General features: G+C 34.1%; 1 protein-coding gene and 1 pseudogene across 3 annotated transcripts in view; both read left to right on the top strand.

Moving 5' to 3' along the window:
- CSMD3 (CUB and Sushi multiple domains 3) overlaps positions 1-25,555 on the top strand; it is a 1,186,187-nt gene that overhangs the window by 911,541 nt on the left and 249,091 nt on the right. For both annotated transcript variants that reach the window (XM_082364543.1, XM_082364544.1), the window contains 2 exons: positions 4,021-4,215; positions 23,188-23,304. In XM_082364543.1, the coding sequence (XP_082220669.1) occupies positions 4,021-4,215; positions 23,188-23,304 (312 nt within the window). The remainder of the gene's footprint in view (positions 1-4,020; positions 4,216-23,187; positions 23,305-25,555) is intronic.
- LOC309614614 (small ribosomal subunit protein mS31 pseudogene) lies at positions 4,383-7,341 on the top strand (annotated as a pseudogene). Its single transcript has 2 exons — positions 4,383-4,412; positions 4,668-7,341. The product of its transcript is annotated as a small ribosomal subunit protein mS31 pseudogene (transcript).

The raw sequence follows: 25,555 nt of genomic DNA on the forward strand, positions 1-25,555 counted from the left end.
TTATTTTAACAAAATATATTATTTACATGAAGGAGAGAGAATATATACAGTCTTGTGCTACGGAAGGGGACCTCCTGGCAGCTGATGTTTTAGCTGATAGGGGATGTCAATTTATATGCACCAAAAATCTACAGTGGAAGACTTAACAATGGTTGTTTATATACGGCATAAATTAGCCACCTTCTCCAAGAACGTTAAAGTATCATAAGTTACTTTCTAAATTAACATATGAATTTAAGGTAAGATACATCTTTTCACAGAGCAACCTATTACATTTCAGCTTTACCCTGAGGTATTCTGCACCAATTGTTTAATTTACATTTTAGCAATGTTTTCCAAAATAAAAGAGATACATGTGTGGTTTATATTTATTTTCAAAAAGCACCTTGGGAAATCTGGCCCTCTGTGAACTATGGGTCTTCCAATAGAGAGAGCCTCTCGGGACTTATTATGATCATATGAGGGGACTACAATGCATACACAGCTTGAAGGGAGTTTAGCTCTTAGTTGCTGAACTCATGCTAGAAGGTATATGCCCATCTGCTCTATTCTGGAAATAAAAGGCAGTTGAATATTATATAGTCTGGTCACTTCTCAAAAATAAAAATAATGTATAACTGATTATCCACAGAATAACACTATTCATAATAATGGTCCCTTCATGAGTATATACCTATAAGTGGGAATAAACTTTGAAGTTTATTGAAGACTAAACTTTAACAGTAAAAATATTTATGGTTCTTATTAGGCCAGAAAAAAGTATGTATTTATAAATAAATCATTAAGTGTGAATTGAACAAACATTATTTAATTATTGTCATGCCTGATGCAAAGTATGATAAAAACTTTATAATGATATAGATATTATGCTTATTATAATAACATCTGTAAGTCTTTATTAATAAAAACAGAAACATAGTAAAGCTTTAATTTTTCCCATTGGATCTTCTTTAAGACACATTTTTCAGCGTTCTAATGTCAAACTTTTTCATTAAAATAAGCATTTACAATACTTTAATTTCATGTGGAAAAAATTCTGAAAAATAATTTTTTTGTAAAAATGAAAAACAAATCCATAGCTAAGATATAAGCTCTATTGCTTATGATCATTTCTGTCTTCCAGCAGACATCATCTAATATGCTTTATTTGGAGAATATAAAGCAAGGGACTCTTTTACCTGGGATCTATTCAGTAGGCAAACTACTATTATTCATAAAATTTAATGATTCATAAAATGAATTATTCATAAAATAAATTATTTTATTAAATTAATTATTCATTAAAATACTATCAACTTGTCTGCCTCACACTTTTTTTCTAAAACTAAAATCATCTTTCCATCTGCTTCCTAGACCTTTATATAAGGATTCTGCAGATGTTCTCAAAATTTCCAGATGTAATTGCTATGGCATACAGGGAAATAAACAAGGGCAGTATTATTCATAGAAAGCTATTCACCAAGGATTTAAAGCAGTATGTAAACATAATAATGAGATAAATGAATCCTCTCAAAATGAGGCTAGCAATATAAAATTGTTACAGAAGCAATATTTTTAATGTGTCAACCATGTTTCCCTTTCCTCAAAAAGTAGGTTTGTATTCTATTACGGATTCACTGATATATCACTGAAAATTTGGGGAAAACTTTAAAGAAGGAAGAAAGCAAACTTTTCAAAAGATGAATGTTAGGCAGTTAGACTTGTCAAAGAGATTAATCCTTTTAAATAGTAATTTCAATCCTTCCTTTTCCCTCAAGGGATTTAGTTCAGTTTCATGAAGGACAGCTGTGAGTGTTAGGTTGCTGTTCTACCTAAACATTACATTGCGTTTTCCTGCTTATTTAAGAAAAGGATCAATGTCAGGTTTTATTCCTAAAAATTAAACAAACCAACCTCTGCAACACCAAATCCTCATTCTTAGTGACCAAAGAACCTACTGGTTCTTTCCTTAAAATAGTGTCATATGCATATTTTATCTGGGAAGAAATATAATTCCTTGGGCTGGGGAGCAATTTTTTATTGAAATCTGAATGCGATATATGGGATACAAATTTCTTGTGCTGGTGTGTGTATGCGTGCGTGTACACGCCTTTGGGAGATCAGGTTATTTAGTTCTGGAATGAAGCTCAGAAATCAGGTTTATCTGACTTACACAGTACAACTTCTCCCCTTCATATCTCTCATCTCCCTTTCACCTAGTCTGCTCATTATCCCTCAGTGCTCAGGTTAGATGTCAGTTCTTCAGGAAGGTTCTGAATGCTTCTCCTTATGCAACACACATCACAATCACAAGTATTTATTTAGTTATTTTCTTTATAGACTGTAAAAGCCATGAGGACTAGAATATTTTTTCATTGTCCACTGCTGTATTTCTGGTGTTAGTTGGATAATGGGCTCTTAAGTATTTGTTGGAAAGAAGGAAGGAAGGAAAGAAAGTGGACCTTTTTCATTCCTCTGGTATTCTAAATATTAAAATCATGTAAATGTTTGGTTCCACCATTTCCTTTTTTTGGCTGCATTGGGTCTTCGTTGCTGCACGCGGGCTTTCTCTAGTCGTGGCGAGCAGGGGCTACTCTTCCCTGCGGTGCGCATGCTTCTCATTATGGTGGCTTCTCCTGTTGCGGAGCACTGGCTCTAGGTGCCAGGGCTTCAGTAGTTGTGGCTCGTGGGCTCTAGAGCGCAGGCTCAGCAGTTGTGGCACACAGGCTTAGTTGCTCCGCGGCGTGTGGGATCTTCCCGGACAAGAGCTCGAACCCATGTCCCCTGCATTGGCAGGCGGATTCTCAACCACTGCACCACCAGGGGAGTCTCCCACAATTTTCTCTTTAGTTGAATTTAGAGAAATCTTGTGAAGTATTTTTTCCTAAAGCATAAATTTCTCATCATTTCCTATAAATGTTGAAGCACTTTGAACTCTGCAAACTTTAATGAATGGAATAAAAATATTTTTTCTGTTAAGATAAATCAGATTTTGATATATTATAACAATATGATTTCTGTAATAGCCAAACACCAAGATATTGTTGACTTAAATTCCAGTGATTCCACGAGTCCTATCCAAAGATACACCCACCTCCTGAATTCCCATTAATATAAATTCTAATGTAGAAAATCACATTTGTTATCTTGAATTTGTGATGGCCCTTACATTGCTCATCTCTCTTATTTCTTAAGTAATCTATAATAATAATAAAACGGAAATATTAAGGTGTTACCCAGATCTGTTAACAACACAGTGTTCTATTACTTATTTACCAAAATGGATGAACTAATCTGTTTCTCTACATATTTTCAAAATATTCTCTCAGTCTCTCTAGTTTACTACCTGGTTCCACAGAAAATAGTTCTTTGTTGTGAATGGACTTTACTTTTCAATTTGTCTGTTACTATTAGCTTTGAAAGTTCTTGACTTTGACATAGACTCTCTGTCCAAAAAGATCATGGTTTGGATATTATAAAGATTTTGTTACTCTTTTAATGGGCAGACCTCTGACATAAATGTGGGGAATGAGGTAGATTAAGAGAAATGGTATCACGGCAGAGACATAGGGGCTTTTACTTTCTTCCTAGTGATAAACTGAGATCAACATAGGCAGTAGTACTATATCTATGTTCAGTCACAGGGAATGAGTGTACATCATTTGGGGGGAAGAGCTTTTAAATAATGAAATATTAAATAAAGAAATAAGTTCTTCTTTTCGAAAATAATTCATTTAAAATACTTACGCATGGATTATAGCACATAATTTACAATAAACCACTAAACCCTGTTTGACTATAAATATTTGATACTGATTTTAATGAAAAGACCAATGAAGAATTTTATCTTTTACTAATCAATGTGAATTAGCAAAACGTCAGATATGGTTAAGGACTACTTTGTACTTTGAGCCCTCGAACAGAGGCAGAAAGGGTGTTGGTGCTTTCTGTTTATCTAGAGGTAGAAATGAAGAAATATTAAAAGTTTCATAGAATATTGTATTTTAAAATAATTAATTTTATATCAACATTGTTTTACAGCAAAACTCCGAGAGTCCTGCTTTGATCCAGGCAACATAATGAATGGCACCAGACTTGGAATGGATTATAAATTAGGGTCAACAGTCACCTATTACTGTGATGCTGGTTATGTTCTTCAAGGTTATTCAACACTCACCTGTATCATAGGAGATGATGGAAGACCTGGATGGAATAGAGCCTTACCAAGTTGTCATGGTAAGAAAATACTTTTTGGCTGAGTTTTTATTATTAGAAAGAATCAAGAAATGTTGAAACCCGCTTCTGTTTTTTTAAAAACCAACCATTTAAACCACAATCTACAAGTGTGGTATAGGCAATGCAGAGATTTTATCAAGGATTTTTAAATTGGATTCTGTAAATAAATGGTTTTGGAAAAATGCTCATATTCCCAGGTGTCTCTAAAGCAACGTGCACATTATAGTAGGCCAGCTCTCTGAGAGCAGGGATATTGCCTGTTCTGTTCATTTGTGTGCCCTCAGGATTTAAAGGAGTACCTGAAACTTCAGGTACTCAGGAAATACTGACTGAGTGAATGAGGAACAGACACACTGAAACTGACATTTCAACAAAAGTAGATAAATGCAATAACAAATATTATCAAAAATCAGTGATAAATCTTTATCTGAAATAGGGACATAGAAAAATAGACATTTCTCCTAAGAATAGGTTGTCTAAAAACAGTGACCAAATTGGAGCTACTCAGGCAGCTCCAGCAGCATGAGGAAGACCCAAGGGCACAAAAAGGTGGAGAAATAACTAAAATTAGTTTCAGTAACATAATATCAGATATGAAAGTTGCCAGATCTGCTACAGCTAGAGTTACTACAAGACCAGTACATCAGTTTCAGTGCGCTGAAGGATCTGACAATGATCATAGCCAGGAGATGATCACTTATCTTGGAAAAAAATCTTAGGAAAAGTATATTCAAGAATAGAAAATATCTTTGAGATTAAGGCAGTTAAAAGAGGCACGTGAAACAGAAACATCACCTTCACTTGGGATATGGAATTTGCTAAGCAGTTAGCCACAATAAATGAACAGCCCTTTCAGAATGGTTTTGAACAGATGACCTAGTGGACAAAAGAAGGGAAACTGTGGGAGTCCCCAGTTAACAATGAAGCAGATCTTAATGACGATGGTTCAGAAATTCATGGATATATATTTCTGGATAAATAACTGGAGGATTTTCCAAAATAAGGGCCAATCCACCACTTCATAAAGCTGGTTTCTTGTGGCCTTTCCAAAAACCCATATCAGAGTGTTACACAGAAGTGGAACACAGAGTGGTTTAAAAATTATTTTAATGAAAAACAAGCCATTCTCAAGGAAAGTTACATACAGCTCAGTTAGAGACCCTGGAAATTTTAATTTCAAGCTCTTGGAGATGGGTATTATAACTAAATAAAACAATTTTACTAGTAAAAGCCTAATACTGCATGTTCAAAAATCACATACTTATACATAACTCTTTTTTTTTGGCTAGAAAACCAAGTTTTTGTTTTTGTTTTTTTTTTCATTTTGAAGCTGAAATGTACAGTGTATCAAAATTAAGGATTTTGACAAATCTAAAAGTCATGTGACATTTAACAATTGTATTGAATCCTCAGATCTTTGGCTTTTCATTTATATGTCTTTTTAACTGATATCCCATTGCAATCGACTTTGCTAATGAGCACTATCATCTTATTGGTAGTCTCACTGTTGCTAGTGAATCAGTTATACATATACATATGTCCACGCTTTTTTAGATTCTTTTCCCATATAGGCCATTACAGAGTACTGAGTAGAGTTCCCTGTGCTATATACTCTTTATTAGTTACCTATTTTATACATAGTAGTGAGTATATGTCAATCCCATTCTCCCAATTTATCCCTCCCCCCCTTACCTCCTGGTAACCATAAGTTTGTTTTCTACATCTGTGACTCTATTTCTGTTTTGTAGATAAGTTCATTTGTACCCTTTTTAAAGATTCCACGTATAAACAATATCATACGATATTTGTCTTTCTTTTATAACTGTTTATTATTGAAGATAGAGATACAGTGCAAAATACAGTTTAGTAGGGAGAGACAAAGATATCACCATGGGAAGTTACCACAGACTCCCTAGTCAGTTGAATGATCCTAATGCATTGTACAAAATTGACATGGGAATGATATCATTCAGGGCAGATTTTCCAAACTATGGGTCGCCACCAGTGAGTCATAAAATCAATTCACTGGATTGTGACTAGCATTTTTATAATTGATATAAAATTGAATAAAATAAAGTAAAAGATAAAGGCAAAAACATTATAATTCAAGGAACGTAGTAAGGATATTGTTTTGTGGAACTATTTTCAGTTATATATACAGAGATAAATAAAGTACAATAAATAAATATATACTCATATTTGAGTGTGTGTGCATGTAGGTGTGTATGTATATGTTTGCAATGATATAAAGTGTATGTATTACTGTGAATTTCAGTGGAACAGGAAAAACCAGCAACTCTGATCTGATGATTAAAAGTTTGGATTTTTGGGGTCTAATACACATGGTAATTTTTCTTAGTTATATAATGTATTCACCCATTTGAATTATATGTGTGTGATTTCTGAGTTACACAAGTCATTTAACCTCTCTAAGCTTATCATCTCTCATTTGTAAAACATGGATAATTGAAATCTTTGCTTCAAAATGTTGTTATAAGAAATTAAGAAAAGATAGGTAGCTACTAAATGGTCATTCTATTAATATCAGAACAATTGGTTAATTCTTGACTTGAATTAATGATTTCATCTATCAGAAGTTAAAGGGAATAAGAAGAGAAATAATTACTTTGGATTTAATCCTGACAAAGAGAAAAAAATAATTGACGACATGGAAGTTTATAGGAAATGTAAGAGAGAGTGATTTATTATCTTAGAATTTAGAGCCATACAAAGGAGAAATCTGTTTATAGGCAGAAAAGCTTACTAAACTTAGAAAAACACTTTTCACAATTTACTGTCAGTAATCATTAAGAAACCATAGAAAATTTCCAGGAGCCAGACAAGAAATAATCAAAAATCTGATGGGGAAAATCAAAGAATAAAGAAAACTACAGATCAAAAAGATAAGTGTTAATCACTGGAATAAATAATTAAATAGGTGGACTTCAGTGACTTAGGTGGGAAAGGAAGGAGCTCCAAAATATATTGCATTCACAAATCATATGCTTGCCTAAGATAATCCTATGTGTTTCCAATATTTCCAATGTTTCATGGGTCAGTTATAGCCCAGTTAAGTATATTTCCTGTTGGTTGAACAGTAGTATCTACAGACAATTTGGAGGGAAGAGCAGACCTGAGTTCATGTCCTCTTACTGTATCTATAACCTGAAGCAAGCTGAACCTTGATTTTTAAATCTTTAAAGCCAGATAATAGTTATTAACTCAATAGATTATTGTGAAGATTAAGTTATTAATCACAATACATGCAGAGGGCCTAGTAAAGTTCCCAGCAAATACTGGCATATTAATACATGTGATTTTTAACACAATGTTCTAAAATAAGCATAACACTGAAAAACATGCATTGCACTTTGCATTGTATGTTATGTTTTAGTTGAACTAGTACATTTTTGTCGTTTCAATATTAATTAAATCTAATTTATTAAAGTTATTATACGGATACACATTCACTCATTCTTGAAACTAGCACAGTTGATATTTTAAAATTTATTAAAAGAGAATAATTTTTTACCAGCACTTACAATGGATATCATCAGACTTTTAGTCATAATGCCAAGATATAAAAATCAGAAGTTATTCAATGCATGCTTTAAGCTATTAGAAAAAAATTTAAGGTACATTCATTATAAACATATGACCATAGCTGATCATTTCTAGTACAGCAGAGAGAAAAGGAAAGCCCATTTTTTAGAACTAGATATATTTAACTCTAAACAATGATTTTAAAACAAGGAAAAAGCCTGGGTCAACTATGTGACCTTGTTCAATGTATCTATTTTGCATATCTAAGCATGAGATAATATTGTGTAATTTGCAAGTTTGTTGGGAGAATTATTTTAAATAACTTATTTAAAGTGTTTAGTCCTGTGTCTGTTACTGTCACACACTAAGGAGAGCTTAATACATTTTAGTTTCTTGATCAGGTTCATATGCATCTATTTGTTTTCCCTCATGGTGATTATACAGAAATCCAAAATGTACAGGACTCGCTGACTTTCAGATTTAATAAATTAGTACCTTAAAAGTCAAAATTAGTGCGTAAACCATGTGCAGTAGAGGTAGAAGGGTTTGTTCTTTATAAGCATAAATTCCTTTTAAGATAAATTTTGTATTTTGTAATCAAAGTAAAATGTGCATATGATAACTAAGAAAAGAATACAGAGAAGCGTACCATTTAAAGCAATGTAAACCAATGTTCATCTGCCTTACCCCTCTCTATTCTCCTATTCCTCAGCTGAGTTTTTTAATAATTTCTATTTTAATTGCTCTGCTGGCCCTCTCTGTGACTCTGCATAACATGAAGCTCTGTTCCTTGATTTACCAATATTAGACAATATCTATTGATTCCCTGATATAAAAGATAACTAGTTATGTCACATCCGCAGCTCCTCTCTTCAGTGTTTCAGTTATATGATTTTTGGTTTTTCTAGTAATTGCCTTTGTCAGGTATTAATTTGCTTATGCCTCTATTTGTAATTTCATCAATGTTTGAGAATTAGGTTGCCAGTCTTTGCTGCTTTTCATGCTAAGTCTTACCCCATAGAAGGAATCCTGACAAAAGTCTCTGATAATGGGAGCAGGAAATTTTGACTGACTGGTAGTCTTTGTTGCAGAGTACATGAGTAGGGAGTTGGCTATTAGACTGTGATCCTTAAGTGCCAAAATAAGGAAAGATTTATTTATTTATTTAAGTTATTTCTTGTAATGTTGCTTTAGTCCCCCCCAGAACACCAGAAGCTCATGAAGTCTTGGGCTACATATTACTCTTTAACATGCAGGACATTAATTTATACAAGAAGGCTCTTAGTAAAATTATTTTACCTGATCTGAACCCTAAGAACTTACAGAGTCAGTTTGTTTCAGAAGATAGATTTTTATCATGGTTCAGGATTAAGTGTACATTTTAAATCTGAAGAAAATATTTTTAAGAGCTTATGTTGGACACTGGGAGATTATATTTGTCAGAAGTAGATCCAAAATGATAGCATCCTCTGTTAGGTCCTTCTCAATGTTGAGAAAATCCTGCAGTTGATCTCATGAGAATGTCACATATATTAAATGATGGCAGAACAGGATATCTGTACCTGCAATTCACTTTGTGATAAAAAAAAAGTCGTGTTTGGAAAATAATTTCTTCTCTTCTTATTTTTCATACTTTTCATATCTGTTGAAACCCTGAGATATTTTATCTATAGACATACTGGATTAAAAGAGAAGTCATATAGCATTCTTATCCATGATCTGATTCAATATTAGGTAAATGTATTAAAACACAAATGGAGACAGAATCCATATTTTCCCTTAATATTCATTTGATTTATTTCACCTAATGGTATTCCATTTGTTTATATAAATACATCTCTACCCTGATCTAGGGCACCAGTCATCTCTTACCTCTTAACCTCTCTCCTAACTAGTTTCTCTCATTTTCTAGTTTCCCCATACAGTCTCTTCTGAACACAGCAAAGTAATCTTTAAACCATATGTCACATTATATCACGTATTTACTCAAAATCTATCAGTGCTTCCTAAATCTGAATAAATGCCAAAGATTATATAATATAAAGCTCTACTTAATCTACCTATATACAACCTGACCTCTCTAAATACTTTCCCTTTTTACTTTATTCTTTGAGCCACACTGGCCTCGTGGATGGTACTTCAAAGCACTCATCACACTTCTGCCTCAGGGCTTTTGCACTTCTTGTCCTTTCTGCCTAAAGCTTTTTCCCCAGCTCTCTGGCCGGCTAGATTTTTCACTTCTTGTAGACATATGATCACTTGTCTTTTTAGTAGAAAAGCCATTTCTATTTACTTTCTCCTGACTTCCCAAAGCTTCCAGGATGAAATCAATGTATCTAAAATTGGAACAGTATATCCTGGGTAAAGATATCTCTGATGTGTAAATCATTAAATTTGGGAATACTGGCCACAGTACCAATGCAGTAATTTTGTTGATTGATTAATTGAGGCATAATTGACATGTAACATTAAACTAGTTTCAGGTATACAAATAATGGTTTGATATTTATATGTATTGTAAAATGACCACCACAGTACGTCTAGTTAATATCTGTCACCATACGTATATACAATTTTTTTTTCTTGTGATGAGAACTTTTAAGATCTATTCTCTTGGCAACTTTTATGTATGCAATACAGTAGTATTAACTATAGTCACCATGCTGTACATTGCCATGATTTTTTATTCTGTAACTGGACCAATGCAGTGTTCTCGATCTTTTCTATTGCTGTAGTCTACAGTGAGCACCCAAATAATATATAATTACAATGATAAGACCCTAAGAATAAACATATTTGAACTGTTAAAGAATCACTAGTTTGCCAATTATTCTAAAGAGAGAGTATCATTCATTCCTTTTTCTCAGGTGTTTAGGTGTATCTATATACCTGGTCCTGTACTAACTATTAGGGATAAAGACATGAATTCAATATAGTCCTTCCCCCTGGAGAGTTTTCAATCTGATGAGATACACACAGATAAGGTACATTGCTAGAAATAAAAGAAGAATATCGTAAGAGCAGCATGGAGGTGCCTCTGACCTAGTTACACAGAGAGATCAGGGAAGTCTTCCTTATGAAAGTGATACATGAACTGAGTCTTAAAAGTATAATTAAGAAGGAACCAGGTGAGGCACAAGGCATGAGGAGATGGTATATTTCACACCTAGGGTTCAGCATATATAAAAATGTAGAAGCAAGAGTAAACAGTAACACTGGTAGAATATCAAGCACCTCAATAGGCAAAGTGTGCATGGGGAGGAGATAATAGCTTATCTGTATTGAACACAGTTTGAAGTTTTATATACATATTATTTTATATCTCACCACAACCCCAAGAATTAGGGACTACTAAAATTCTCATTTTACACATGAGGAAACCAAGACAAAGAGAGATTCAGGTAGTTGCTCAGAGTCATACTTGCCTAGCAGTCTTGTTTAGGAGTCCATGCTCTTAATCACTGCCCTAAAGGTAGGCTGGGCAATTCTACAAATGACCTTCTATTGATCTTTTTATATCTCTAGAGCCTAAGAGTGCCTGGCTCTTAACCAACATACTAGTTGTTTAAATGCTTCATGAATGAATACATGGCACCAGGAATGAGTGTGAGATTTTGGATTCTCCACTTATTTCTGTAATCTTCCTTTAAGCTAGGTATGAGAATTAAGAAAAGGTAAATTCCTACCAATAACTGATATAAAAGTGTTCACCTGAAATGGATTTTTGCATTTCGTTTGAAATACAGCTCTGCACAGAATACACATGCCTTAATAGATATAGTCATTAACTCAGTTCTCTTTTAAATTTGCAACGTTATTTTTAATACCTTTGTTTTGCTCATGTTAACATAAATCCTGGATTCTGGAAAAAAAATTAACTGAATCGCCAATGACCTGTACGACTGATCAAAGTGCATAAACACATTTATGTTAAACTTAGACATCCAGTAGTCATTTGACACCACTGTTTGTTCAACTTCCAACTGCATGTGAAATGATAAAAGCTTTTAAAAGGAGAACCTCTTACCCTAGCAACTGAAGAGAAAGTTTTGAAACAAAGAAATAAAAAATTCATTTTGTGATTATAGCTTTCCAACTTTAGAGTTATCTCTCATTAGTAACCTCATATGACCTACTTTTAATTAAATCATATTTTTTATGAACAATTAAATAATTGAACTTTTATTCCAGATCTTCTGTTTAAATGGCATAATTTGCCTTGGGCTAATTCCTTATTTCAAATATCCTTAAGGTTTACAAAATTTTTTTGAGATGTGAAACGAGTCTAGACCCCATTCCATTATAAATGCATAAAGAGATTATCTAGTCTAATATACTAAGCCATTTAGCATTTGATTTCATTTAAGTATGTGATATAACTAAAGCTTGTAGATGAAAGATTCATGAAACAAGGCCTAGAGTTAAATTATTTTCAAGTATCATCAAATATCTGCCTTTAATCAGCTACGCATAGGAATTTTGTTCACAGACATAATACACAAATTACTTGCAAGAACCGTGTTCTACAAAGAAGTGTAATGCATTCTGTGTTGAAAAAAGTTAAGGTAGTATTGGGATAAAACCAAAGCACATTTCGTTTTCATATGATAGGAGGAAACGTATACGAAAGGAAACGGGAAGGGAAGCTGATGTTATTGAGCACCTGCTAGTCTTCAGGCACTCTTACATACATTATCACTCCAGTTGGCCTCCTGCATGCTCCTTTAGAGAATCAGAAACATTGTTATTAATAAATCCCTGCTGGTTTGGATTCTGGAGCATACCATATGTAGAATTGCCCATGTGACAAGCAATTCAATTGCAAATCAATACCTATAATTCAGAGCATATTTTCTTGTGACCACAGACTTGGAGCTCATATTTAAACCATTTTTATTTTCTATGCTTTTGGCATCTCAGTCACTACACCATGTCTCCAGATGGGTAGTCGCATGGCCTCTCATCATATTAAGATGCCCCCCTTCTCCACTACCATCTAGTCTATATTTAAGTCAGACCTCAAATATGCCTTCCTAATGTATTGCCAGTTTTTGCACAAAAATAAGAAGAAAAATTTATACAGAAAGTTGAATCAACCCAGCAATTTTCTCCTTACAGATGAAGAAAGCAAAGCGTGTAACAGTAACTATTAGAAGTCATGGTGAGATTCAAATTGTATTAAGGTAATAGGACAAAAGATCTAAAGATAGCCAGATCTTTACTTCTATTGGGGAAACAAAAAGTCTGCTAACAAAGTTCATTCCACAAAACCTAGAAGATAAAGGAAGCAATTTTTTAATTGAATAAGCATATCTGGAATACAATTCACATTGCAGGCAGTCTGTGAAAGATACCATAAAGACAAGACAGAATCTCACACAAATGTACATAGTAAAGAAAGAACAAATAACACTTCTTTTATCTCCTTGAGAGACAAATTGGTATACCTTTTGTCTTGCATACCTTGTGAGTATACCTTGTAAGAACTCTGAGTTAATTTCAGAAGTATGTGTTTATAGTTTCAAAGGTCAGACGGCTGGAAGCCTTGACTGTAAAATGAAAAGATTGGTCTACTGTGTTTTTGAAGAGACACTGTGAAGGAGGGGAGAGGGAGATTACTGCTTCCCTTCCCTTTATTAAAAACAGAAAATTTCATTTTATACTTTTACTTTAACCAGTGAACCATTCATTCCAAGATTCCTGAGGGAGATATATACATAAAAGGTGACAAAATAGAGCTCTCTGAGCAACAGGGACGTTGGTTCCTAACCCCAAAACACATTGAGTGAGTTAGATTGAGCCACATGGGAGAGTTAGTGAGTAAATCTGAACCATATTTAGGCTATGGTTCTAAATAACTTCAAGCATAAGTCAACTCTAAGACTAGGTATTTCTCCCAAAGTTCCAAACCTGAGTTTTAGGACCTTTCTGATGTTGGGAAGAATTTATCGGTCCTGTTAGGAAAGGAGACAAAAGAGCAGGAAGGAAGGGGTCCTCCAATGCAACTAATATTTTCCAGATCTTCTTAGGCCAAAGCAACAGTCTCTGAACCAATCTTCCTTAAGAAAAAGAGTAGATAGAAAATCACAAGGACAGGTGGTTTGGGAGGAATCTAATTAGAATAGTAGAGGTTCCTTTCATGTGTGTGTGTGTGTGTGTGTGTGTGTGTGTGTACTCTGATGAAGCCTATGGACCTTAGAAACATCTTTTTAAATGCACAAAGTAAAATAAATCATGTAGGCTTGAAAGAAAAACCAATAATATTGAAATATAGTTATCAAAGTACATAAAATCTATAATTGAAAAAACACATTTTTGATGTAATAATATACGTACTTCTTAATTAACGCCTTAAATTAGAAGTTCCAGCAGCAAGACTCTAGTACCTACTATAATTTTTAGTAGTGATGAGCATAAACAATATTTTGAGGTATCTGCAACAATTATATATAATATTAAAAAATATGTGATTTGGCAACAAAGTCCCATTTACTTCTAATGCTAATGTAATTTGTTGCTTACATTTGAAATTAAAGGAAATGCTAAAATTAGTTAGGGTCTAATGAAAATATACATATCTTTCCCTATCCAAATTTATGGAACAAGGGAAAGAAACCCCTGCGTTATAAGAAAAGGGGGAAGATGAGAGGATTTCTGCTCCCTTTCACTAGTACTGTTAGCTCTTGTTTCCCCCCGACTTCTAAAGGATAAAGAATCCAGAGAAGTAGAGGACCTCACCCACACTGACCATCAATAGCTGGGCACAGCAAAGCCACCCAACCCATGAGAATACAGCTGAATCGAAGTTGTAGGTTCCTCTTCCTTTGGGATAGAGTACTTTGCTCTTTATCCTTAGGGAAAATTAATAGGAGAGGAAAATGAAAACCATGAGCTCCTCCTAGAGGGCAACAATGCCCTGGGTAGGGCCACTAAAAGGCATCCCTGTCTCTCTCAAGGGAAAAGTTTTGGTAGAAACACCAGGAAAGTTCCTCCTGCCCTTTCTCTAAGTTTTGCATTCCTTCTGGGATTGATGAGGTTAGTTTATCTTCCTAAGGCGTTTATGAAAGTCTCATTATATCGCCTCCAAGAGATTCTGGAGTAGGTTAGGAGAGTTTCTTAATTCATTTCATCTAAGACCACATCGTATGCCAGATGGAACAGACACCTCCTATTTCAGTTTCAGTTTGAATTTTCTTCTCTTCAGTAAGAGAGGCTACTCAGTCAGTAAATAGTGAAGCTGGAATTCAAAACTACACCTTTCTGATTCCAAAGCTTTGGGTTTTATATTGCATTTGTTGTGCTACCCTAAACAAAGGGTTTGAAAAATCTATGAGTTTTACATGCTGTGCATTTAGTCAACAGCAAGATATTAATGTAATGTATATTTTATTCTTCCTAATATTCATGGTGTATATTTATTAGAAGTCCATTATATACACAAACACTACACTAGCCTCCAGAGTTATAAATAGTGTGCAAAAAAGAAATGGAAACTTTGACTTAATCGATCATGGAGTCAAGAGATAGAAACAGACCTTAATCAAAGAGCCATACAAATATATATATAATTACAAGTTGTAATCAATGTCCTGAAACTAATTGATGGAATGCTGTATGATGGGGGCTTCTGAGCTAGTCCAGAGACAGGGAAGAAACTTTCCTGAGAAAGCAGAGTCTGTGAGAAGATCAGGTAGGAGTTAAAAAATTGATACAGGTTTCTTTTTTTCTCTCTAAACTTACTTTATACTAAAATGTTAGCTGTCTTAAGTAATTTTTTAATAATAAAAGACTGCTATCACTAACAGTCAATGACAGAGAGAAATAAAGTAAGCAATGAAAAGGGATTGTAGTTTTAAAAATGCACTAATAATTTGATTAAAATCATTTTAGGAACTTGCCTTCGCATACACAGTTTCCTACAAATCAATGATTAGTGACTTCTAGGGTCTTGGGAGTGGAGCAAATGGGGAGTGACTGCTAATTAGTATAGGAATAATTTTGGGATGACAAAAATATTCTCAAATTAGATAGTGGGGTTGGTTACACAACTTTGTGAATATGCTAAAAAGATACTCAATTGTACACTTCGAAAGGGTGAATTTTATGGTATGTAAATTTTATCTCAATCTTGAAAATGAGGTTAAAAATTAGTGACATAGGTATCATAGATGAACTACCAGCACCCATGAGACCATTAGTTTTAGTAGAATTTGTATATGGTAACATGGAAGATCTATCAAAGGAACATATCTATTCATAGACCATTGTCACAGAATGAACTCTTCTTTTTCTAAGAACGTACTCTATGATGGAGAACACAGCTCATAGAGCACTGAAGGGTGAAGGGAATGTTTTCCTAGCCAGCAAAAGCAGATGAATGAGTCTAGGCAATTAGTGAGGTGAGGTGACAAGATATAGAAGCTCATATTGTACTAAGTTGACTTACTGAGTCATTAAAATGGTTTATAAACCACTGATTATAACATTAAGATGGATTTTTTTTTTTAGTGTTAAACAGGAGTGCGGAATTAGAACACAGAATTAATTCACAAGTCATGAAGACTGATTTTTGCTCTTTTTCTTTTCAGTGAACAGATGAAACAATCGAAAACTCTATTTATCCTTAGCAATATTTTTTATTATCCTTAGCAATATTATCCTTAGTTTTCTAGGTACATAATTTGAATGTGTCAAAGATAGTGCAGAGGAAAATGAAGAGTAAAATAAATGTGACTTAGAGTAATAGTTTATAATTTAAAGTAATATTTATTACCATTATGATAAAATAGCCTTATGGGAGGTTTATTATCTAAGGCAGATATACAAAATGAAGTTTGTTTACTTAATAGGAAACGTGAAGAGGCACATGAAATGAATGGCTGAATAGTTAGATGTTTTTGCGAAGATGAAGGTTTTGAACAAAGAGAAAAAAGCAATAGTAATTTTAATCTTGAAGTCAATACTGAGAATAACAGCTGTCTGCATTATAAATTCATATCACAGAGGGTTATGAAAGTCCTTCTCTTAAAAAAAAAAGAGACTCCATGAGAGATACAGCTTTCAGACACATTCTATACCAAGATTTATGATTTGTGATATCCAGTTGGGCTATATCAGAGCATAGGTAATTTACTAGAAGTGGACCAGCACTTTTGTAAAGTACAGCAGTTCTTTCAACCTGAAGAAGTCACAGGCGACATCTAGTAAATTATCTATTTAATATACCATATTGCTCTTTTGTGACCTGCAAGAATTCATCACTTTTGAAAGTACCTAACTTGCTTTCAGAGAAAAATTTATACATTATATAATAATTTTCATTATAGAGTATATTTGATAATAAATTATACATTACACAAGTGAAAAGAGAGATTTGAAGTTGTGAGTAGCTTAAGGCTGCAGTGTATATAATATAAAGTCTCTGGACATTTAAGAAGTACCTCTTCCATGTAAGTGATTTGAGATTCTTCTGTTCTTCCTACCTTCAGTGGGAAGGTATCTCAGTTCTTCTTCTTCAGTCCTCTTCCTCCATCCCGCACACATGATCAAACCATAGGTGGGAAGTCCTTTGTATTGCACTAGCAGCCTTAACATTTAATTTCAGTCTCATCCGCTGATTTTCCTAGAGATAACCACATCTGTCTATTGTATCACCACATCATAGTTCAGGAGTAACATAAGTATACACAGTATAGTTCCAGCATGGGCATATTTTACTTGTACAAATAAAACCATACAAATTCATCCAAAAGAGGATTTTTAAAAAAACAAACAGGAAAAGAGGGAACAAGGAAAATAATACAAAATTAAACTGCGTGGGTGATTTCGCTCCCTCAATGAGGGTATGCTACAGACTGATAAAATGTTAGCAAGGATTTGCTACTGTGAAATGGTAGGTATGAGTTTGTCATTCCCTCAGTGGAACTCAGTGTCGATGTGACTGGCTCTCAGATTGTAAAATTCTTATAATTAAATATATTTCTAATGTTTAAAGATACATATCTTACACATAATAGTGTCTCTAAATATTAAGCAACAGTGATTCCTGGTAATAAGAGAAACAGCAAAGATTTCAATCCCAGAAAGAAAAAAAAAAATAGGCTTACATGGATTTATTGGGAGGGTATATCTTTCTTTTTTCCATTTTAAACAGGAAGTTTATTTAAACAGCAAGACGCTTGACTTGAAGGGAAAACTATCTAGGATTTATTTATTTTAGAGTAATTTATCCCTACTTAAAGACAAATTGCCTTACATGTAACAGCTACATACAAAAAAGTTATAAAATTTTCATTGATTTTACAATGATATGTGAAAAACATTAAAATTCTCCAATCAAGCAAGGTATGCAAGGATTTTTATGTTCTTTTTTTTTTTTTTAAACAGTGAGAGCAAAATAACTTACTGGAATATAAAGATAAGAACTGAATGAGCATGCCACTAATGGAGAAAAGGGGGTATTTTCACAGAACCAGTATTTTTCTCCATCCCAACTCCATTTGATGCTGATCAAAACATACCATTGGCCATTTAGTTTAAAAAAATGCAATATGCTTGTGCACATATATCAGTTACTTTGGGTACAATAAAGGAATGGGGGTGGGGAAAATGAAAGAGTAGAGAAAACTATACTGTAGTGGTCAGGATGTGGTGGAACCTAATTGCGGTTTTCTAATTTAGAATGTCTTCTTGGTCTGGAGGAACAGAATTCTGGAGTAAAGTAGCAGGTTCACTTTTTAGCAGCCACCTCCTGTCTGCTGCACATCAATTGTATCTTCATCCTCCATTTCCAACCATGAAAAGTTCTTTCTAAAAACTGGTAATTTTGAATATAAAACAACCTTGGGCACCTGTGCAGATGTGTCTGTTTCACTGATTGGCTGCCCATCAAATCAGAATCTGATCTGCCTCATTGACAAACCCTGTGTTCACAGTAGGCTTTCATTAGTTTACTAAGTGGCATATGCCTCTTACTCTTAAACTGCACCACAGAACCATCCTGCGCCTCCACCTTCAAATTAATATGATCGTTGTTCTCAGTCTTGACTCCTTCCTTGGGCTTTTCGTTGGCCATGGCGAGCACCGGAGTCCCTTCAGCTGCCACTTCACAAAAGAGGTACCAGGTCCGCACGGAACGAGCACACAAGCAGCACCAGGAGAGGGTATATCTTGATTGTCTTGGATTCAAGTCAATTTATGGGGTTTCAACCAAGTGAAATGTGTGTGTTATGTGCTGACTGTGGAACACCATTTTGTAGTAGCATGGTCTTGGCAAGCGTAGTTCATTTAATCGTCCAACAGACCTTTATGGAGAATATACTGTGTATCAGAACTGTTCTAGGAAGAGAAAAGAAACATTATAAGACTTAGTATGTGTTAGAAAAATCACTAGCCGTGGTAAGAACTTGTGGGGATGAGTGGAACTGGGAGTATGTTGAAAGAGCCCATATGGAAACTGTTGGGAGTCTGGTTTGCAGCAGTTACAGTGGCAGAGGAGAGAGAGAGGCTGAAAAGCTACAGGAGAGTATGAGCAACAAATCAGTGATATATTGAACTCTAAGAGTCAGGGAAAAAGTGTTAAGAATAACGGCATTTTGCCTGAAAAAGAAAAAAACTATATATAAATATATATATATATGTGTGTGTGTGGATGAATCACTTTGTCTACATCTGAAACTAACACAACACTGTAAATTCACTATAACTCAAGAAAAAATTGTTACAAAAGAGAATAATGGCATTTTATAATAGGCTAAGTTTGACATTTTAAGTGTTTAAAATACTTAGGCTTTATATGTATACATAAAACACCATTCTTTAGTGCTGTGAAATCATAATTACAGCAAACAATATAAATGTTAGTATTATTGTCAAAGCGATAGCACATTTTAGAATTAGCAGTTTGGCATTTCGGAAAGTATGTTCTGAGGAACATTGGTCCTGTGAGATGAAAGAGAGCCTCCATGATCAAATAAGTTTGTAAGAACAAGTATGACATTCCCCAAACCTTACTAAAGTCTCAGTTAAGTCTCATAGCATAGAACCCTATTTATTTTACCCATGTATTTCCTAAACTTACTTAATCACAGAACCATTTCTTCTCATAATACATGTGTTCTACAAAAATGCTATTAAAATAGAGATTTAAGAGTAGTCATATGTATCACATAAGTTATAATCAAGAACAGGTGAGTTCTTACGTTTTACATTACAATGGATATAGGCTGTTTAGAAAAACATAGCCAGTTTGACAAAAGGCCCACAGGTATGAGTCAAATGGCAAAAATAAGCATAGAATTAAAAGTTCTGTCTTGCTTTTATCTTCTACTGATTGTTAATAGAGCCAGAAAGATAACGGCTGACCTTTTCTGTACTAGCCAATAAAATGAAATTAAAACAGGAAGAAAGAATACAGAAAGCTTCTAGGAACTGACATTACAAGAATTAGTAAAGCTGGCCTGGCTTAGTCATTATTCCATTTAGATTTTTATAAACATCAAACAGATTACAGTATATCTGTACCTCACAGCATAGTGAATTTTCCCTTATTTACATACTGCATAAAATATTGTCAGTCACCACAATATTCAACATAATTGACTATAAATTAGGCCATGCTGTAAGCACTGACCAGAAAAAATGTAAAATTATTGCTACCAACACAAATAACAAAATCTAACATAATATTAGTTACCATAAAGACCTGTGATTATACTGCAACCTTGTATATATTCATTAGTGGTTAAAAAACTTTATATTTTTTCATATTTATAAATGAGATTTTTAATAAGAGCCGTCCCAAAAGTCCATTATGCAAAATAAAATATTCAAAACATATTGAGGCTATCAGATGCATAGTAATGTAGAATGGCAGAATGTTCATGACTAAATCACAAAGCTGAACTTGAGTTAGAAGCTCTCATTTCTATTCATTCTTTCAAAATATAAAAATAAGAGCTTTTGTCACGTACATTCAAAGTATTGTCATTTTGGAGCATCTTAAAATCAGAAAGAAAATTAACATAAAACATGCTGCTTATTCTTGAGTGATTCTCTCATCAGTACTATTATCAGCTGAATAAAGTTATCAGTGCTGAAATAAGAATACCCCTGACTAATCTCAAACACTAATGAGCGATGAGAGCAGTGCTTCTTTGGTTATTATCATCATTGTCAATTTGTTGTTCTAGGGAGTTCTAATTTTACTATGTTTAATTCTAACTATTTATTACCATTTTATAGAACATTAAAAGGAAAAAAGGTAGAACATTCATTAGCCACCCAACTCAGTACAACTTACTGTTTGCTTTGTATGTGTGTGTTTTAAATATATTGCTCTATCTTTAAACTTTGGCCAGAAATCCATCAAAAGTTTTGAACTTTTCAAACTGTCATGACTCTTCTCAAGCCACCTAACACACCACTGCATTCAGCTCTCTTTAAAAGGAAATCAGGCATTAACTCCAATAAATTCCCAGCATAAAACCTAAACCTATGTATTTTCAGTCTTCTTCAGCTCTTTTTCTCAAGTCACAGAGGACTGTCATTAATGCTTTCTAAACTTAATCACTCCAGTTTAGTTTTTGATCTTTCCCAAGCCTCTAAGTCAGTGCTCCAGATATTCCCTCTTTAATGACTCTGTCCTCCCTGTTCAAACAACGGTAACAAAAATGCATTCAGCTTTGCATCTTCCCCCAGCTACTCCCTACATTCTCCTTCTGTTTATGGTTAAGATTCTGATTACTTTTGTATCTCTTTATAAACCACTTATTCTTCATCCAACTACAATCTAGCTACCTCTCTCTACTCTAGTTCAAGGGTTAGCAATCTTTTCTGTACAGAGCCAGATGATATTTTGGGCTTTGCTGACCACATATGTCTCTTTGATGTATTCTGATTTATTTTTTTCTTTTCTTTTAAACTCTTTAAACATGTGAAAACTTCCTTTGGTACAGGGTGGATTTGGTTTGCTGGCTGTAATTTGCAGAAAGCGGCTCTGGTTAAAACTACTCTATGAATAATACCAAAAAGTTCCTTTCTGGTGTTTGAAGGGAATCCTCCCTACACAAATTCAAGGCGAATTAAGTGATAAGCTGAAGGAAGGCAGACCATCAGCTTTAATATTGATAAAAGCTGAGGAGCAGTAACAGTGGGCTTCCTGTGCAGCTGCAGGTCTCTCCCAACGACCACGGCCACCCCCTCAACAGAGTCACCCTTAAATAGGCTGTAGAGGAGACCAGCAAGCTGCTTTACAGGCAGGATGGCTCCCAACCAGAAGTAAAGTTTCTGTCCTGGGCTCAGCCATCAAGAAGCTCATTCCATCTCCATGGGGTAAGGGGTGGAGCCAGCAGACCGGCAAGCCTAGGCCAAATCCCTCCTGGGGGAAACCAGAGGCATAGAGAAGTAGGTCCCTGCTACCTAATACTCTAGACCGCCAAGCCACCTCAGACTCCTTTTTCATTTATTACCACTTTGCAACACAATGGTTTTGAACACTTTCTTTTCTTTGAAACTTTCCTCCCCATTGGCTCCCAAGAGACTAAATTCTTTGTAGCCACCCTCTCACTAATTCTACTTTGGCATTCTCTGACCTCCTCTTTGGCCATCATTTCTCATTCTACATACTTTTCTGGGACATCTCATTCATTTAAATAATATCAACTATCATCTTTTGCTTTTGATACCTATAACTCCTTTAGTAGCCCAGATCTTTCTCTGTGTTCCAGAACTACAAATCCCAAAGCATCCGCCTATCTTGTGAAAAACAGAACAACTAATCTACAAATTTTCCAGAAACACTGGTTTCACCCTCATCTTTTTTAGGAACATAGCACATTTGGGGCTGAGGTAGCAATAATGTCTCTCTTATGCACCATCAGCAACTCTTCTGATTTACATGTAAACCATAAGCAGATAGAGATTGGTGAGAGAATATTTACTTAGATGAGTGGATGAATGTGTTTGTACAGCCATCCCTGTCCTGTGTATAGAAGTACCTCAGTTGGTGGTAGCATAATCAGGGTTGATTTTGAGTAGAGTTTCAAAGCCTGGTGGTGAGTAAAACAATTTCCCACTGCATGTGTAATTTCTCATCATTATAAAAGAGATGATTATCTTTACACTTTTATCATAAATGAAAGCAGGCCACCATTATTACCTTTAGAGATAGATAGCACCATTGCAACGTTATTATATTACTTTGTTTCTGAGAAGAGTAAATCTGAATACTTAAAAAGAAGCTTTCTATTGCATGTGCACAGTTTTTGATTTTTAAAATATTTGACAGTGGGGACCTTGTTAAAAGATGGAAATAAATGATATTCCTTAAAATCCAGTAGCCATAATTTTTATAGCATGAAAATAGTCATAGTATGAATTTTTAAATGTTTTTCTAAAAATAATATTTTTTTAACATTTTTTTATTTCCAGCACCTTGTGGAAGTCGTTCAACAGGTTCAGAAGGCACTGTTCTATCACCAAACTATCCAAAAAATTACAGTGTGGGACATAATTGTGTTTATTCTATAGCAGTTCCCAAGGAGTTTGGTAAGTAAGATACATCTCATCATGTAGGGTATCATTCCAGACATGCTTTATTTTCACTATATGCCATTCAAAATGTTAGTTGTTTTTTAATGAAAATATTTACTATTCATAAAGTACTTTGCAAATTTTTTTAGATAGTTTTGTAATAATAAAATTTTGAGGTTATTTTACTCATTTTGAATTTACAGTCAAGTGCACAGGTGAACAACAATATAAAAATGAAAACAGGATTGTTTTTAATTTTTAAAAATAAGTACATCCAGTAACCTTGCAAGTGCCTTCATATTGGAATTTCATAAAATGGGAAATTACCAGAGCATAAAGCAAAGTCTGCTCTGCAAAATATGCATAAAATCAAATATAGAACAGTTATAATAATGACAATAATATGTACAAAACAATCGTATCAGTTTTATACTTTATTAACACATTTCCAGAAAGAAAAGATTTTGGTTTTAGGCACCTAGTTTCTGGGACAGCAAGGGATATAAAAAGACAGCAAAGGACATTTCAGCTAATCTTGTCAACCTGACAGTCTGTTCTGCATTGGCACTGAGAAGACAATGTGTCCTTTGCTGCCTTCACATCTCCCTGATCACAAGTCTTAGAAGTCACTCACCTGGCTTCTAAAGGTTTTGGATCTGAAATCTAGCTGGATCTAACCCAGGTTTAGCTCTCTTTATGGATGGATAGGCAAAGGAAATTTAGTGAGCAGTAAACTGTTGGAGAGAGGCTGAAAGTTTAGACTTCTAGAATTTAGATTTACAGTATTGTGTTACATGGTAAAGGATTTGCTGTGAAATGAATGTCTGAGCCAGGATGACAAAATATTGTAGCAGAAGGACATAGATTTGATCATATCAAGATTCTTGGATCACGTATTGACTTAATGTTTCTGCTGACGTATAAAATAAGCTGATGCTTCCAGTCCAATTGCTTATAATGAGATATTACCTATATATGCTCTATATGTCCTCCTTTTCTCTCTTCTGAAACAAGTGCAAGATCCTCAACTTACTCAAAAGAACATTGTCATCAGAAGGGAAGAGCTAAACCTTTTATTTTAACCTTAAAATAGAATTGATGATGTTAGCATTAGCAAGGTGTCTATTTCTTTTCTACAAACTATTTCTTCTTCTTAGCATATTGATCAGTTACATCAGAGTTGAGTTCTTTAATTGTGAAGAGAACAACAGTTTAGAAGGAAAAACATCATCCGCTTAGTCGTGTTTATTTTGTTTTATTTTATTTTATTGCCTTTTGTGCCCAAGAGAGCCCTTCCCTTGCTAGAGGGGTTTATAGGCCCCAGCTGCCAAAAATATTACATGGTTGATGACAGAATCCTAGCACTGCTAATCCAGAAGACTGCATGGCGATCTGAGTCCTCTTTGGAAACCAGTAATTTGTTCTTTTATACTCTGTCCTTGGGATGGCATGCAATCAAAGGAATGAAAAGGAAGAAAATCAGGCATTTCCTTTTCTGACACATAAACATTTGGTCACCTGGAGGTATTTTACAGTAGCCTATGCATGTATGCATGTATGTTCAAAAAGAGAAGAAAAAAGTACTGATTAAAATACAATTAAATTAATAGATTCCTAATGAATGGAATCTTTATTTTAGCAGAGTTAATGTAAGTTAAATTTAATTATCTTAATATGAAATAATGCAACTAATAATTGGTGGTTTTTAACACTAATTTTTTTTTAAACAAGTCCTTTTGGATTATCTGTGGGTAAAATCAAATGCACTTTGATTTATTAGTAAGGAAACTGATCTTGTTTTTATAAATGTTGCGTCATTCTTTATTTCAAACTACTCATAGAGTCAAACAGACTGAATTCTAATTTCAGCTTGTCACACCTTAGCTATATATCTTTGGACAAGTTACATAATCTTTTTTGAGACTCCGTTTCTTTATTTGTAAAGCAGGGATCATTATGTCTATAGAGCAGAGCTGTTGTTAGTAGTAAATGAGAAAATATATATATATATGTATATATGATATCGTACATAGTTCATACTATTGGGTTTAAGAATGCCAGCTTTGGAGTCAGATTTCTGGATTCAGAACACAACTCAATTTACTCTTTTTCATTGGACTAATTACATCATCTGCCTGAGTCTTACTTTTCTTACCTCTGAAATAGAGGTGGTAAATGTCTATTTCTTAGGGTTATTTGATAATTAAATAAAAAATATGTAAGTGATTGGTATAATAATATATAGTAAGTCATACACACACGAGTG

The sequence above is a fragment of the Balaenoptera borealis genome (assembly GCF_965194805.1).
Source record: "Balaenoptera borealis genome assembly, chromosome: 17".
Classification (NCBI taxonomy): Eukaryota; Metazoa; Chordata; class Mammalia; order Artiodactyla; family Balaenopteridae; genus Balaenoptera; species Balaenoptera borealis.